At 45.4% G+C, this 16,780-nt stretch overlaps 1 protein-coding gene across 1 annotated transcript; it reads left to right on the forward strand.

Annotated features, from left to right (window-relative positions):
• The first annotated feature begins 725 nt into the window (after window positions 1-725).
• Window positions 726-9,855, forward strand: CHMP1B (charged multivesicular body protein 1B). Its single transcript, XM_031594025.2, has 8 exons — window positions 726-883; window positions 3,108-3,205; window positions 3,582-3,728; window positions 4,472-4,540; window positions 4,647-4,754; window positions 5,544-5,587; window positions 6,003-6,075; window positions 6,598-9,855. Exons 1-8 carry the CDS (start codon window positions 868-870, stop codon window positions 6,640-6,642), a joined length of 600 nt encoding a protein of 199 aa, XP_031449885.1. The 5' UTR covers window positions 726-867; the 3' UTR covers window positions 6,643-9,855.
• The last annotated feature ends 6,925 nt before the right edge of the window (window positions 9,856-16,780 follow it).

Consider the following 16,780-nt stretch of genomic DNA (forward strand, 5'->3'; position numbering starts at 1 on the left):
TTTGCAGCAGGCATCTGTTCTTCAATCTGCCCCAAAGCATATCTGTGTGTCGGGCTCCTTGCTGTGCATGTCCTTGAAGAGATCAGGATTCACTTTTTGGCACCTTCCTGTGCTCTGGGCGAGGTGTGTGCAGGTACACACACAAATGCTGACATGGCTCTTGATCTGGCTGAGTTCCCATGCAAACGTACACATGGAATGCTCAACGTTCAACAGACTTCTTGCTCTCAGAAGTTCCTATCCCTTACATCTTTTCCTTAATGACCGCTAACACCTCTTTCTCTGAGGTATAATTGTGTTCCTAGAGCTGCTCTAGCTACATGGTAAGCAGTCATTAGGTATAATGAAATGGAACTCATCATTCTCATTTGCCTTTAAATAGAGAAGGTCTAAGGCACTGCTGGAGAAGCTCGTGTTGCTCCGTCCGTGCTTCCAGGCTGCAGGAGCACGCCTCAGAGCCCTGCATTTCTCGTTTTAGCGCCCACTGCTCCTCTAGGCCCTGTCGCACACTGACGGCCACGGCCGGGCCCAAGTCCCACCGCCCCCAGGCAGCCAGGCCGAGCCCCGAGCCCCGCGGCGGGGTCTGGAGGAACGGAGGTGGGAGAGGGCCCGGCGCCGCGAGGAGACCGGAAGTGTGCATGTGCACTTCCGCCTCGGAGTAGGCGGAAGAGGGAACTACCGGAAGAGCGAACTACCGGAAGTGGAAACTACCGGAACTGGAAGCTACCAGAAGAGAGAACTACCGGAAGTGGAAACTACCGGAAGAGAGAACTGCCGGAAGTGGGAGCCGCCACAGAACCGGCAGAGGGAACGAGAGCGGCCGAAGCTTTCCTGCCCTGCGCCGGGCCGGAGCGCCGCTTGGCCGCCATGTCTAACATGGAGAGTATCCTCACATCGACAGGCAGCTCTGTAGGGGGCTGGGGGTATATGGGCGGGGTGCGGTCGCGCTTTGCTCTCTGCGGCTGCCGGTCCCCTCGGAAGGCCTCGGTGGGGCTGGGCTGGCGGAGGCCTCGGGGCGGGCGGGGTGTGAGGGGAGGAGTGGGCGGTGTGGTGGCCGCGTGTGGCCGGGGACGGAGGTCGCTGCCTGAAGCCTTGATCGGGAGGGAAAGGTTTGGGGTTAATGGTGGGAGCTGAGGTTGTAGTTGTTGTAAAAGGAGAATGGGAAATGCTGTTCTTGTTTTGATGGTGAGCTCAGGCCTGGCTGGTTTCGTTGGAGCCTAATGTACGTGGCTCAGGCAGAAAACCAGTTTTCTCTGTGCTGTGGGATGCTGCAGGTTGTCCTAAACACTGTGACCCACAAAGCGCCAGGCAGTGGCTGCTGTGCTGATGGCATATTGCTCCTTGGGTGTTTGTTTCCTGAACCCTGACTTCTGTCAGCTGCACGAATTTCTCTCTGCTTCCTGGTGTGAGAAAGAAAGTGCAGCGAAGGAGAACCCTTATGGGCAAACTTGAGCTTTCTGGCTGTATGTAATCATCATAATACAAAGAAGTAGAAAAACCTTAAAAGATGATAAAGGTCTCAGTGTAGCTGAAGCGTGCTGCTGGTTGTTGTGGTAGGGAGAGTGGGTGGAGCTTGGAGCAGGTGACTGTGAGTCATCTCACAGCTGATGGTGGAAGTTTGGTTTCTATGAGGTTGTGCAGCTGCAAGGGAGGAGCGAGGCTGTGGTGTCATAGGAGGAAGAGCCATGGAAGTAGCAGAATGCCAAAGGTAAATGAGTACCTGATGAGTAACTGAGGGAGTTACTTCAAAATAAGCCACTCTGAAATACTCCTCAGTGCAGTTGGTGTAAGCAGGTGATCTCATATTTTACCTGGTTATTCTGGTCTCTGACCTGTTGTATACTTGAATGGACTTCAGTGTATTTTCTTGTTTGGTAAATGGTCTGGTTTGTGACTCAGTGCAGTATGCTTATTGCTGTGACCTAGAAAGAAACAGTGACCTAGGTTTTAAAGAAATGAATGTAAATACAACAGCAATTTCAGTTTTATTGTTGTTTTAGCTCCCTTATAGTTACTATATTAGATGTGTAGGCACAGCTGTAAACTTTTTATAGCCTGCTTGTAATTATAGAATGGACTAACAAATATATCAGCAGATTTTGTCATGTCTTCAAGTTGATGTCAGAGCTGTAAGATGGGTGATTGGACTTAAAAGGGAAAAAAGGACGAGTGGCTCTGGAATGACTTATCTATTTAAAGCGTTAAGGAAACTTCATAATGCTTAATGTGCTTTCAGTTAACTGTTGCACACTTTAATACTTGTTGTATCTTCCTCTTGGAGTGTCAAAAGGTGGCCTGGCGAAATCTGGACAGCTTTATACTGCTTTTTGTTTGAGAAGGATTGATGTTGTTTGGGAGCTTTTATCAACAGTACTTTAAAAGTGTTTTGGTTTCAATTTGATTTTTAAATATTTTCAAAACATGCTTTGTTCTCCCTTGCTAGCAGTTGAATGAATGTGACTACAAGTCATGGTGAAGGCTTGTTCTGATCTCTTATCGGAGCTTTCAGCTGAAGTAGAACTTAAAATAAATAAAAAGTGAAAAACATTTCTCTTGCAGACTTAAATATTCTTTTCCAAGTCAGATGACAGAACTGTTGAGGACGTCAGAACTGCTCACGTGACACAAAGATGGAAAGGCTGCTGTTTAAGCCTGAAATCATCCTTTGGCTCGAAAGGGCAGCTCTGCCTCCTGTTTTATCCTGGGTCTGGTCAGCAGAGCCAGCTTGCTGTTATCCAGGAAATTTGTCTGTTGTTCCATAACATTTTTTTGAGGGGGGCTGAGGAGGATCCAGGCAGGATCTGAGAGCCAGAGACTCAGGGTGTGTGAGTGAAAGTAGCATAGTGAGACTTTGATTTCTCTTGGGGGATGTCTGTTTTGTTCTATGTATCAGTCTGAATTGGATTTGCTGTTATGTGGAGCCAGTTGGGATCTGAACTGCTTTCTTATGGCCTAGTAGGATCTATGTGATAAGTGTCAGTATAATTTTAAAATCCATTTTTAATGTCAGTAGAGCAGCGTTAGGGTTGGTAGCAACTTAAACAGGAGAGCAGGATGGTACCGAGTAAGGATTGATCCTGTTCATGGATCCTTAACTTGTGCTGCAGAACACCTGTTTAATTTGAAGTTTGCTGCAAAGGAACTCAATAGGAACTCAAAAAGATGCGACAAAGAAGAGAAGGCTGAGAAAGCAAAAATTAAGAAGGTGAGCACTGGGTCTGAAACATCTTCAGGTCTGATTACATTTTGTAGCAGAATCTGTTACAGTTTCCTGGCATACATGTTGATAGTACTGATAAATGCTTGCTGATTTAAATTATATACTGTATGTTTTCCCATACTTATTAATAAGTGTAAGGATGTGTTCTTTAGGAAGAACTGGTGGCATTTAGCTGCTAGGAAAATAGTCTTAAATCTATTTTGTTTTAGTTTGTTCTTTAGTAAATATATATATATATATATATATGTATGTATATATGTGTGATCAATTGATGCTTTTATAGAAACAGAATAGGCTGTTAGGAAAACATGTTTATAAAGATCCAGGAGAGTTGGAATGCTTTTTTTCTTTTCTTATACAGGCCATCCAGAAGGGGAACATGGAAGTTGCACGAATACATGCAGAAAATGCCATCCGTCAGAAGAACCAAGCCATTAATTTCCTGCGCATGAGTGCAAGGGTTGATGCTGTGGCAGCAAGAGTTCAGACTGCAGTGACAATGGGCAAGGTAAGTCTATTTTAATGCATTGTTGGAAAGGATTAGTCCCCTCTGATCCTCTTTGGAGTGACTTAATTCCATCTGTAATGAGCTGAAAGGTTGGTTTCAGATGCATCTGTCAATAAATCAGGTACTGGAATCATAGAATAGAGTCATAGGATCTCCAAGGTTGGAAAAGCCCTCTAAGATCATCCAGTCCACCTATCACCAATACTTCCCCTGAGCCACATCCCTCAGCACAGCATCTGCACAGAAGCTAAAGGAATTCTGCTGACACTTGCTCTCTAGTAATAGGTTATTCTTTACTATGATTGTAGCTTGTAACTCATTAATTGCTGTTATTCATGCTCCCAAGGAGATCCCTTCCCGAATACTTGCAGTCATGTTGTAGGACTTCTGATTTCAGATGCCTTCTTTTTAGCTCGAGTAATCTTTTATGGTACGTTGCTGTGGTGCTGTTCAGGCACAGAGTTTGTTCTGCCCTGTGATCTGTGTATCTAAACACATCTGTTATCATTTGGCAGGCTTTGAGACCCTCAGAAGTTAATGCCATATAGATCTCAGCTTTTAGTGAATGAATGAATTTATAACATTTCCAATGGAATGACCTGTAAAAAAAAAAAAGTGATGTTCTAGATGACAGTAAAGTATGCCCTGCTATTTGATACTGTAGAAACTGGATAGAAATGAGAGAACTCAGTAAGAAACTCATCCATCACAAGGAGGAAAAATGATTCTTGACCTCATTTCAGGTAACGAAGTCGATGGCAGGGGTAGTTAAATCCATGGATGCCACTCTGAAGAGCATGAACTTGGAAAAGGTAACAGGAAACTTTTTGTGGAGGTAGATGTAAAAAGTTCTACTGGTTGGAGTTGTGTTGCTCTTCAGTCATCTGCAGATCAGTGATTTGAATTGTATTTTTATAGATATCTGCATTAATGGATAAATTTGAACACCAGTTTGAAACACTAGATGTGCAGACACAGCAGATGGAGGACACAATGAGCAACACTACAACACTAACAACGCCACAGGTAAGAATACTAAATGAGAAACTTTGTTGAAACTGCATGGAAATGTTGTGTGCTCCTTTCTGCCTGCTTTGAGACCCCTGGAGCTAGAGTGTTTTCACCTTCTGCTTCTTGATGATAAGAGAGTAGTTCAAGCTATAGCCACAAGTGTGGTTGGTCATATAATTGCATTTTACTCTTTCTCACTTTTAGTAGGACTGATTTTATATTATACATCAAAATCTTTAACCCTGCTATTGAATGAACAGTGTTTTAATGAGCTCTTGGTAAACTTCTTAGCTGCAATACATTCTTAAAATGCTTAAGGTAGTTAAATGTTCCTGGCACCTGTCAGCTCCTGGTAGCCCACAAGATGTTGAACTTCATCAGAAATTTTGTCTGAGAAATATTGAAGATAGTGCTTTGTGAATAAACCTTAAACCACATCTGTTGGAGATGGGCTTTCTTTCATATTGTGCAAAGCACTGTTTTAAGAATTTGTAGTCAGTTGCAGTTGGTAGCACTGCATTCAGAGATATGTGTTTGCTTTGTTTGCTAACATGAGTGTAATTCTTCAGAAGCATTATTTTTCTGATGCTGAAGTTCAACGAATGGGCTTTTAGCAGTCTGAACTCTGCTGGTTTTTGAGTTCATGCAGAGCCCTCTGGTGGTTAAGCACAACGATGTTTTGTTAAAGATGTTACTTTAAAGCAGTATTTTGTTTTTTAAAATCTGTTCTCACAGGATTGAACAGAAGAACTTGATGTGAACTGCAACAGTGCAACTGAGTCAGTTTTGTTTTCTTTTCTCTAGAACCAAGTGGATATGCTTCTACAGGAAATGGCAGATGAAGCAGGGTAGGTAACACCAACCCTTCCAGGTAGACATAGAGGTGAGGTATCAGTGCTTCAAACGTGTCTCTTGAAAGCAGACAAGTATCAGTATTTTTCCTTTCACCTCTGGGCATCAGTCACTATTTATAACTTAGCTGTAGATTTTTGTCTTTATATCACTCATATATGTAGTGTATCTGATATATTATTGTTAAACTGAAATCTTGCTCTGTCCTGATGCTGGTTGTAATGGCTTGTCTTCTTGGTGGTGAAACTAGCTTCTTGATTGGACTGTCTAATGAGCTGGTTTACAGTGTTCATTGGATGATAGGGTTCTCCTGTTATCCCAGTATTGCTCAGTGTGTCACTTCTTGTACTTCTTCCTTTAGCCATGTGTGCTGACTTTTGTTCTGGTTTTGTACTTTTCTGTTATCTGTAGTCTTGATCTGAACATGGAACTACCTCAAGGGCAGACAGGTTCTGTTGGTACAAGCGTTGCCTCAGCAGAGCAGGTAAGTTAGACTCAATAGAAATCAATGTTTCTAAAGAACTGTGGGAACTGAACTAATGTTTCACTCAGCTGGAGCAAACTAAATTCTAATTAGATTTTAGCAATTCAAAAGAAATAATATGTAATTAAAGCAGTCTTGTAAGCACAGTAATTAAAAATACATTTCTGTTTAGTGTATGTGATAAGTTTAGATGTTTCCAAATCTTTTTGCATGATTATTTAGTAGAGTTCCAAACTGCTGACTCTCCTACCTGCTCCAAAGTTAATGAATCTAGCCATCTCCCTTACCACACACAGAGGCCTTGCTTTTTTTTTTTTTTCCCCCATTTAACTTGTGAAAATTTTTAAAAGATTAGTGTGAAATGTTCTACATTTGCTCTAGATAGCTTAGAATTTCTTGTTAGGGCTTGTACTTGAGATGATACCATCTGGACACACGACTGTAAAACCTCATAATGATCACACGCTTCCCAAAAATTACTGTTCATTTTACTGATGGTTTCTTTGCTTTACATCTCTGCAGGATGAGCTGTCACAGAGACTGGCCCGCCTTCGTGATCAAGTTTAAGTTAAGCAGAGCTGCAGCCCCTCTGTCTGTGCTTTCAGAATACTCTGAGGTTACCCCTCTACTGCACTCAAAAGGTGTGCACAGTATGGCGTAGGTGTTCCAATATTTGTAACATAGGGTTCTTCACTCTGAGCTTGCTCTTCTTTCTAATACATTAAGTAATCCAGAAGTATCAGCTCTCTAATGTCTTTTTCTGTACATTTTGAAGTTGATATATTTTTTGCAAGCTTTTTTCACTGAATCAAGTTGATATTCTAAGTCAGCCAGTAATGTTGGAGCATTCTAGCTGAAAGAAAAGCAGAGTGTTATTGATAAATATTTTAAATTATGAAGTGATTTTTTTTTTAATTATGAGAACTGTTTGTGGTTGGAGAACTGATGTATTCAGTTCTGATGATTGTAGTAGCCAACTTTCTTATATAGCCAAGCTCCTGGAACCTTAGAGGTGGACAGTGTGGACTTCATGAAAGTACACTTGTCAAAATGGAAGAGTGGACTTCAGTCTGTGGTGGTTTTAATATTTTAAAGCTACAGTAATTGTGCAGGTTCAGTTAAAAATAAGTTACCAACAGCTATTTTCATGTAATTGGGAACTTGTATACGGTTTGATCACTTCAGTCCAGGAGGAATAAAATATATTTTTCAACTTGGTTGGTTCTTTTGAATATTTTAGCTTGCATGTTGTTTAATGTTGAATGCTGTAGCTTCTCCGTTTTGCTTTCTTCTCAGTATCCTGTGGTGCAGCCAGTAATGCCACATTCGTCTCTGTTTCGACCACTGTGGTGTGTAGCTCCTGCTCATAGGGAGCCACTGCTCTCTGTTATCCTTAGGCTCAAGCTGAGAGAAACCTCATGAGATAACTGAAGCCTGCTTTTCTCCATTTCTTGTCATGCTTTCTTTCCATTTACTTTTTTTTTTTTATAAGCAAGGAAAGGCATTGATCGTATCCCATACTTCTGCCATATAAGAAACACCAAAGTGCTTTTCCTCAGGTTTACATCCTCACAGTCATCCTTCATGAGCCAAGATCCCAACCCTGTCCTCTCCAACCAGGGCACACTCCTAGGTCAGCTTGTTTTCTCTGCTCGTTGCAGCTGGTCTGGTATTGGAGAGAGCAAAGTGAGAACTGGGTGAGCAAGGAGGGCACACCTGCTGTGCCTCCACTCAGCTGCTGGATGAATGCATTGGTTCTGTTGGGTTAAGAACAGCTACCTTGTTTTGTGAGGTGTAATATTGCTCTCTGCAGGTGGAGTAATGTGATTTGTAATATTGAAGTCATCTATGGAGAAGGTGGTTTGTTGTAGTTAATCTCCTTACACTTCTGCACAGTGAGGGATTGGGATTGCTTGCAGGAGCTTTCAGACTCCTGTGGTTGTGAAGAAATGGGGGTAGAAATTCATAGCAGAAACTACTTGTGGTGTGTTTTGGTAAGTGGTGATGTTAAAAATTTCTTCCTGACTTTTCTGAACTCATTTTTTGTAGGGGTGAGGAAGATATGAAGCACTATAGACTTAGAATTAGTTGTTAACTTACCAGTGCTGAGGACCATGCAGACTTTCCAGCACTGGACAAATATTTCAATAAAAAACTGCTTACTTTCTTGTAGTCAGCAGGATTCTTTTTCAGTGAAAATGTGCAAAAATGAGGGAAGGTTGGATCTGTTTCAGGCCATTTTTGATGTGCTGCTCAGTTGCTTTGCAAGTGTAGCAGGATGTTATGTGCTGAGGTATTCAGGGCATAAAATGTGGAAAATAAGATAAACAAAGCAACCTGAAGTGTGGGGTTGTATCTCTCAGACTGGCAGCCTGAATTCAAGTGATTTGTTTTAAATGTGCACTTTTCCTATGTTTACACTTAAGTTCAGTGCAGCCTTCTTTTAAACACTTTTCAGCGTTCCTCCTGCAAATAGGAGAAGCTGGAAGGTATTTTAGAAATGAAACACTCTTAACTATAGGTACAATCCTTTAAAACTATTAAGGAAAAAGTATGTTACCCCTTTTTTCCTCCCAGCTACTCCTGAACAGCATAACAAAATGGTAATGGTGTATCTATGCAACCAAGTTACCCACAGCTGTGGAAACTGCTGGTGTGTGTGCCTTTGTCCTGGTGAACTTGGTGTACTTTTTGACACTCAGTTACTTCGTATCTCATGACAGGACTGAGAAGCTGCTGTTGTGTAATAAATGCACATCTGAACTTGCTTTGCAGTTGGTTGTTGGTAGGGCTGTACCATAAGCTCAGGATTCCTTTTGTTTGGCAATCCACGTTACCTCTGCAGGGCTGTGTTGCACAGAGCTGGGCAGACTTTGCTGATAAAGAAAAGAAGGTTGGGACCAGAAGGAATCTTTGCCCTGCTGCTTTCATTTTGAGCATTGCTGTGTGTGAGTGTTGCCAGCATCGTGCACCAGTTGCTTCTGTGTGTAGATCTGTCTTCTCCTGGGGAAGGAGCTTTTGTGTGTGAGCTGCCCTTCACCACGTTGCAGGAGTTGTATTTGTGATGTATGTGTGTTTCTCCAGTGTTTTGAAAGTGCTTAAAACTGGAACTTACCCTTCAAGCAATATTTGACTTTGGTATGGTTCTTCCACTGGAGTTCTCCTGGAAACATTTTTTTTTTTCTGAACCACTGTGGCTCCTTGCTTTTACATTCCTGGTGTCTCTTGTAAGATGATGGTATACTTCTGCAGAAGTCTGCTTTGTGTTAAATAAATTGTATGAGCTTTTATGCAACCTCTTTACCAAATAGTACTTCAGTATTTGTACTTATGAGCAGGCACATCTAAGGAGAAACATTGCTTCAGGGTGGTTTTGCTCACTGTTTATTTCCTGATTTACTATAGACAGTGGTATCTTTGTGTTATGCTTCCAACTGCTCGTGTCAAGGCAGTCTTCATTCATTTGGATTCCACAACAAAGCCATGAAAAGATCCAGCTGAAAGAGAGGGGAGGAAAGGAAGGAAAAGAAATCTCAGTGCCAATGGGATAAGATCATCACTTTGCCTTGGTGGAGACCCTCAGAGTCCAAAAATTGTGAAATTTTGTTATATATGGTCAGCAACAATGTACAGAGACAAATTCTGAAGTTGGTGACGTTGTATAAAGAAGAGAATAATTTTTGTAGCTTGGCTGTGTTCATGGTGGAAACGGCTTTACTTGTATGGGACAATTTGTAACTGTAACTGCAACTGGTAAATAAAATTGTACAGCCAAATGACTTCAGGTGTGTTCCCAGACTGTGTGGATGGTTTCTGGCATGGCTCTGTGCGGGGACAGATGAGCAGTGTGTTGTTGGTGTGCTGTCCTAAATGCATACAGTGGGAGAAGTGGCAGCTGCTGGTGGCTGAGTTGGTCCTCCATGGAGCTAAAAAGCTTTATTTTCTCCTTCCATCATTGTTTGGGACCCAGCAGAGGGAGCCTTGAGCTCTGCTTTTGTGTGGGTCCTACAGAAATCAGCATTTCATTCTTAGAGGGGGCTTTGGCAGCCATGCAGACTGCTTTGAGCAGCTTTGTCTCATGGGAACCCATTGATTCCAGACAGCATTGCTGCCGTTTCATACAGACGGAAGCACACAGTGCACTGATGGAAAATAGGTTTTAACAGAAAGTTTCATTCTTGTTTTCAAGGTGTGTGTTGAGATTTTGATGGAGCATTTGATGGCTTTGGTTCAGGACTCTGTAGAGCACAGTTTTCTGCTGTCAGCGTTGGCATGTCTGTAAAGTTATATTTTCTCCATGAAATCCCAGTGGGGTCAGTGGCCTTACTCGTATCAGAAGCAGCTCTCTGTTACCATTCAGATAAAGGAAAAGAGCGATGTGAGCAATCTGCAGCTGATTCCAAGTGCCATCACCCTGTTTGACATGGAAGAAGATGCAGTTGGCTGCTCCAGACAGGCAGTCACTGTGCTGTGGGATGTGAGCTCTTTGGGAAGCCCTGCAGTGTCCTCCAGCAGTGAGCTGGGGTAGACTCACTGCTCCCTGTTTGTTACTCATCCTTCTCAGACTTTCTGCTGACAGACTGCATGCCTTGGTAAGGAGAGCCTGAAGTTGTTAGCTCTAAATGAAGTAACTGTTTCCCTGAAGTCTAAAGTCATAAATCAGACATGCAAGCTTATCCGACAAGATAACAATCAGCTTAATTTAATTTCCCCACTATCTGCTTCGTAATACTTTGTTATCATCAATTTCTGTCTGAAGGAGCTGGCAGGGGTAGGAAAACCTTTTGAAACATTCCATAAAGACATTCTCGCCCCACTTTCTCCCCAATCCCTCCCCATGTATTCTCTCTCTCTCTCTCTCTCTATATATATATATTGTTGCTTGTTTTTAAGAACTCTCTTTTTATTCCAAAGATCACTTTAAAAAGCTTTGACATAACACTGCCATCCTGCTGGGATGTTTGCTTTGGTGGAGAAGGCAGTGCTTCATTTCTCTCGTCTCACTGCAGAGTGGGTCCACGTTGGCTGCTGAGTGCTGCTCCAATTGCTGGTGCTTGCATCGATTCCGACCCCGGATGGAGCCCAGCACTGACTGCAGGCTGTAGGAAAGCTGCCAGTCCCCTTCGGAGTGTTGTCAATTAGTTCCAGTCTCCCGGAGCTGGCCGTGACCAATTGCTGTGACCTGGAAGTGGATTAAGTCCATCACAGCAAGATCGACTTTTCCTGCAGCAATTTGACAAATGCAGTCTTTTTTTTTTTTTTTCCTTTTTAAAGTCCCGTGTAGATGCCATACCTCATTTGTTCCCTCGTGATGGACGTCGTTTCCGGATCGAAGCGATAATGATTTTCCAGATTTCTGCAGATTGGTGTAGCAGGTGCCTTAATTTATTAATACCAGGAGAAGGGAGGGATTCGATGGCAATGAGAGGAGGGCTCCTGGCAGCAGCTGTATATCACAGTGCTCCCTGACCCCCTTGCCCCACTGCAAGCACTTAAGAACTTGATATCTCTGCACACTTACATCCATTTCTGCACCAGAGATATTTGTGGGGTTGGAATTATTAACACCTATTAGCCTGCTGTGGTTCTGGTTCAGTGAGATGCACAGATTGAATTCAGCCATTGCACCCACTATTGACTTTTGCCACTTTTGAAGCTTTTGCCTTTGCTGGAATTATTGCCTTGATGCATTTGCACACTGTTGCATACAGAAGGAGGCATTTGGACTTAATTTTTGGCACTGCTATGTGTGTTAATCAGCCAAGGTATGGCCTGCTCCTGGGCTGGGGCTGTTTGCAGGCACCGTGGGATGGAGATGTGTCGGCACAGCTGCTGAGCACATTTAACAGGGAGCAGTCAGTCACACTTCGGGAGTTTTAATTGAATTACCTTTGACAGTGAACAGCAAACCTGGTGGGTGATCTACTAAATTAAACTGATGAATGGGCTCCCGAAAATCAATTAGCACACGGGGCTGAGAGCACGAGCACATCCTGCTGCTCCACGGGGACTGAGCGGGGCTGGACTGACAGCAGCAAATGCGAGACAAAGTGAAAGCATGCATCTGCCTCTGCTGACCTCTGCTCCAGCATGAAAGCAAAACAGGAGCTGGAGGAATCCGCCAGTAAATCACTGAAGCTCTGTTCTGCAGAGCTGATACAGGATGCTTCCAACCCTCTTGATTAATGCTGGGCTGCGTGCTGAAGAAAGATGTGGCGGAACGTGGAGGCTGCAGAGACACAGCAAGGGAGAACAGCTGGCAGCTCTTTGGTTTTCAGCTGCTCGAGGAGGGATCCTCTAACGCTGCTATAGTGCTGTGGATGGCCTCTGTCTGCAGCCCTGAGAAGCACTGCTGCCTGGTGCTGGGTGGGGGCTGTCCAAACCCTGTGCCCCAGCATGTAATGAGCTGCAGGTGCTGCAGATGGGATGCACACACCACAAGGGCTTTTGGCTTGTGGCAAAATGAGAAGCGCGGAGAGCTGCGGCAATCAGCCCCAACCCGTCCCCACTCCCTCATCCCTCAGTGCCACATCCCTGGGGCTCTGGAGCAGCTCTGGGATGGTGACTCCCTGGGCAGCTGTGCTGGTGCAGCGTTGCTCTTCGGAGAAGAAATTTGTCCTAACATCCAACCTGAGCACAACGTGGGGCCATCACCTCTCATCCTGAGAAGCAGCCACGGACTGAGAGAAGCAGGGCTGGAAGAACCTCGGGGAGATGCAGGGAGACACAGCACTGAGCTCTGCATTTCAGATGCACTTCTGTGGCCCGTCTGAGGTTTTGGCTGAAAAAGAAAGAAATGGGAGCACGGAGCTGAGCAGTGGGACCAGCCCCTCTGTAGGATTTGTTTTCAAGGGGTATCTGCCACAAATTGGAAAACAAAAAGCAACGAAAAGACAACAGCCACAAACCTCACAGCACGCAGAGAGAGGAACGTGTCTTCCATTTGGGTGACTAATCGCTTCCAGCTGAAGCAGCCATTAAAACCAGTTGAAGAATTACAATGTAAATAGATTAATGCAGACAAAGCAACACGTGTGCTGTCCCATGTCTTCCCATTGCCTACAGAATGCTTCAGCAGTGACACGCTGTTAGTCTAAGCCACTTGCTGGGCCCTGTGCTAATCAGCTCAAATTAAATAAACACGGCCAATAGAAATGAATGTTGTGTTTGAAAACCGATGCACCAACAGAGTGTTCTCCAGGAGATAATTACAGATGGGGCCGTGACGAAGAAATGATTCCTGCAGAGGACTGGGGGTGATTCCTACAGAGCAGATCAATTCTCAGGCTGGAGAAAGAGGATCTGAAGCTCTTACTGAAGTTTTGGATGCTTTTCAGTTCTTGGCATTGCACAAAGGCAATCTCAGAGATTAAGACTGACCTTCCAAACGGGAAGATGTTCTTCAGGCAATATTTTAGAGTGGCTTTGGGTTGGAAGGAACCTCGAGGGCCATCTCATGCTCGTTCCTCGTGTAACTCACCATTAACACAGTAACATTGACTGGAAAGACTGCAATTCTTTTCTGTCGTTTTCCCTTCCCCACACACTGTGCTGGCAGCAGCCCGGTGGTGATAGAGACATCCCAAGTGCTGTCAGGACTGAATGAATGAAAGGCATCATTTGCAGAGCGTGGCATCTTAATTAATTGAACACAAAGTCCTCGTTGGTCACAGGTGAACTTCATCATCACGTCAAAGAGGAGCAGCTCGCCCCAGGAGCGGTAACAGGATACGGCCCCAGCTGCTATTTATTTCTACAGGCAGCCCAGTGCTGTGGTCTGATGGCACGGTGTGGCCAAACCAGTGGCAGATGTGCACTCAGCCCTGCTCACAGCTGCCCCTTTGCCTCTGTTGCTGCAGCAGCATCGTGTTCTGCTGCCTTCGTGGGGTGGGCACGGGTTGCTTTATCCCGGCAGCAAGGTGGGATGCTCACAGACAGCTTCTTGTGCAAGGGCACAGCGTCTCCCCTGTTTGTGCAGACCTGTGATCTGCCCAGCCTGCTGGGATGAGAGGTAACAGCCCCATGTTGTGTCAGGGGAAGGGCAGGTTGGATATTAGGACAGATTTGTTCTCCAAAAGAGCGGTGATGCACAGGATGCCCAGGGGGGTGGTGGGGTCACTGCCCCTGGAGGTGTTCAGAACTGTGGGGTGGGCTGGGGTAGGATTGGTGATCTTAGAAGCCTTTTTCAATCTTAGTGAGCCTATGAAAGCTTAGAGCTGCTTCAACGTGTTTCCAAAGCATGCTGCCAACAAAGTTCTTACAATTCTGCTTAGGTTGCTTACAACAACATGAAACATTTGCTGCTGTGGGACCATTATATGTATGAGAAGAAGATGAAAACGGTGCCTGGTATCATCTTTTTCTGATGTATTTTGGATGCCACCCTCAAGGAGAAATCCCCTGAGATACCACCAGCACCCTGCTGATGAGCAGCCATGTGTGCAGCCAGCAGATTCAGAGATACGGAGCTCAGTGTGAGATGTGCAATTGGCTCCTCTGCAGATCCTAACCCTGCTATTTCTGCACCCTGCCCTCCTGCTGCAGATTCTTCAGCACGTTCACACTGCTCAGTGCACTGCTGAACATGTGAGTCACAGAATCACAGAATTGCCAGGGTTGGAAGGGACCTCAAGGATCATGAATCTCCAACCCCCCTGCCACATGCAGGGCCACCAACCATCCCACCTAATGCTAGACCAGGCTGCCCAGGGCCCCATCCAATCTGGCCTTGAACACCTCCAGGGATGGGGCATCCACAACCTCTCTGGGCAGCTGTTCCAGCACCTCACCACTCTCTCTGTAAAGAACTTCCCCCTGAGTCCAGGGGAGATCAGCATCCACGTCATGAACATTGCTTGGGGAGCAGGAAATAACTCTGCATTGAAGCATTTAGTGCTGATTTATACTCTGTGTCCCCAAGAAGGAAGTGAGACTGAATTTCTCTCTTTCCTTGAGCAGCCCAGACAGCTGGGTTTTGTGGGCTCTGCTGCCATTGTGACCAGCAGTGTGGAGCAGGCAGTGCTGGGCTCTGATTGATGTATGGGACTGGGGGAGGAGGGGGGAAGCATTTGTTGGGTGCTGTCAGATCCCGGGGAGCTGCTGACAGCTCATTCCTGGCCTGCACTGCCCAAGCTGACACCCCGGCCATCCCATTGCCAACATGGGGCAGGAGGTGTTTCCCACACTGGGTTCTGGGCTTTCCCTTTGCACAGACTTCAATGAGAGGGGCAGAGCCAAAAAGGGGCCCGGGGCTGCCCCTTGCCATCAACCTGGTGCTGGCACTGCTCCTTTTCTCATGAAAGTCCTCGAAGCTTGTGGCTGTAAAACATGGAAATCAGGGAAACGTTCACCTCCAGGTTGTGTGGCGATGGGAGGTACAAATCCCATTGGAAATATCAATGCTGAGAGCTAGAAATCAATACAGACCCAATTCAGGATTTCTGCTGGAGCTGCTTCTGCTTTAACCCTCTGAACAAACGGACCCGTTTGTGGTTGTACTGCAATGAGCTCAGTGCGGAGCAGTGCCTCCATAACCACTGCTGCTGCTCCTTTCCTGTGCTGGGAGGGCTGGGGGAGGGCAGGGAGTGCACAGTGCCTGCAGGTCACCATCTGCTGAGCTCTGGGCTGTCCCAGGGATGGGGATCTGCCTCTGAGGTGAACACAGGTGGAATGAGAGCCCAGAAATGGCAATGCTTTGTCTCCCTGTGTTGGTGCCAATGGGATGCGTTGGGATGGTTGGGTGCCGTGGGCTCTGGTTTGTGGTGAGAAATAGCAAAGGATGTGACCAATGCATTGACATGTGGCTCTGAGCATCCTGTGGGGGGTCGGGGGGGTAAGGGGGGAAGCAAACAGACAATAAATGCCAAGGAATGGGCTGATGTAAGCACGTGGTGATGGGGAGGGATGGGGTGGCAGCCCTGCCAGCCTTTGCATGCAGGGTTTTGTTAACAATATTAAAATCTGCGTTCCCAAAAATCTGTATATGAGCTGGAGATAAACCAAAAGAGCCCATTCACGGCCAGGTTTTGCAGCAGAAGGACGTTGGCTTCAGTTTATAAAAGCCAAAAGGAAAAGCCGTTTAGCTGCGGTTATGTTTGAGGCGTAGGTGGCTGCCAGGTGTGCGAGGATTTGAATGAATGCTCCGAGAGGATCGCTGTAGGAAATGCTGTGTGGTCATAGGAGTTTGTGTTTCCTGTGCCTGGGGCATGGCGTGCTCTGAGACTGGGAAAGGAGCTTCTTTTCCGCCTTCTTTCCCCTTTATTCCCCCCCCATTTTTCCTCTTCTTTCTCAGTTTTCTTTTTCTTTTCCCTTCCTTTTTCCCCCCTTTTCCCTCCTTCTTTCTCCATTTTCTTTTTTTTCCCCTTTCCCCCCCTTTTCTGCCCTTTTTCCCCCCCTATTTTCCTTCTTTTTTTTTTCCCTTTCCTTCCCCATTTCCACCCATTTCTCCTCCCTATTTCTCCTTCTCCTTTTTCTTTTTTCCCCCTTCCACTCCTTTTCCTCCCCCTTTCTCCCCTTCCTCATATACAGAAGGGACAGCAGCCGGGCCGCCCCATCTCCCCATTGCAGCGTTGAAGCCGAACAGAGGAATTTTCCACCACTTCCAAAAACGAAGTAAATTCCCCTGGCAAAAAGAAAACCCCACCCCAGCATTCGCAGCGACTCAGGGCTTCTTTCCTTTCTCTCTTTTCCTTTTTCTTTTTTTTTG

Source organism: Phasianus colchicus, chromosome 14, assembly GCF_987193195.1.
Source record: "Phasianus colchicus chromosome 14, bPhaCol1.hap1.1, whole genome shotgun sequence".
Classification (NCBI taxonomy): domain Eukaryota; kingdom Metazoa; phylum Chordata; class Aves; order Galliformes; family Phasianidae; genus Phasianus; species Phasianus colchicus.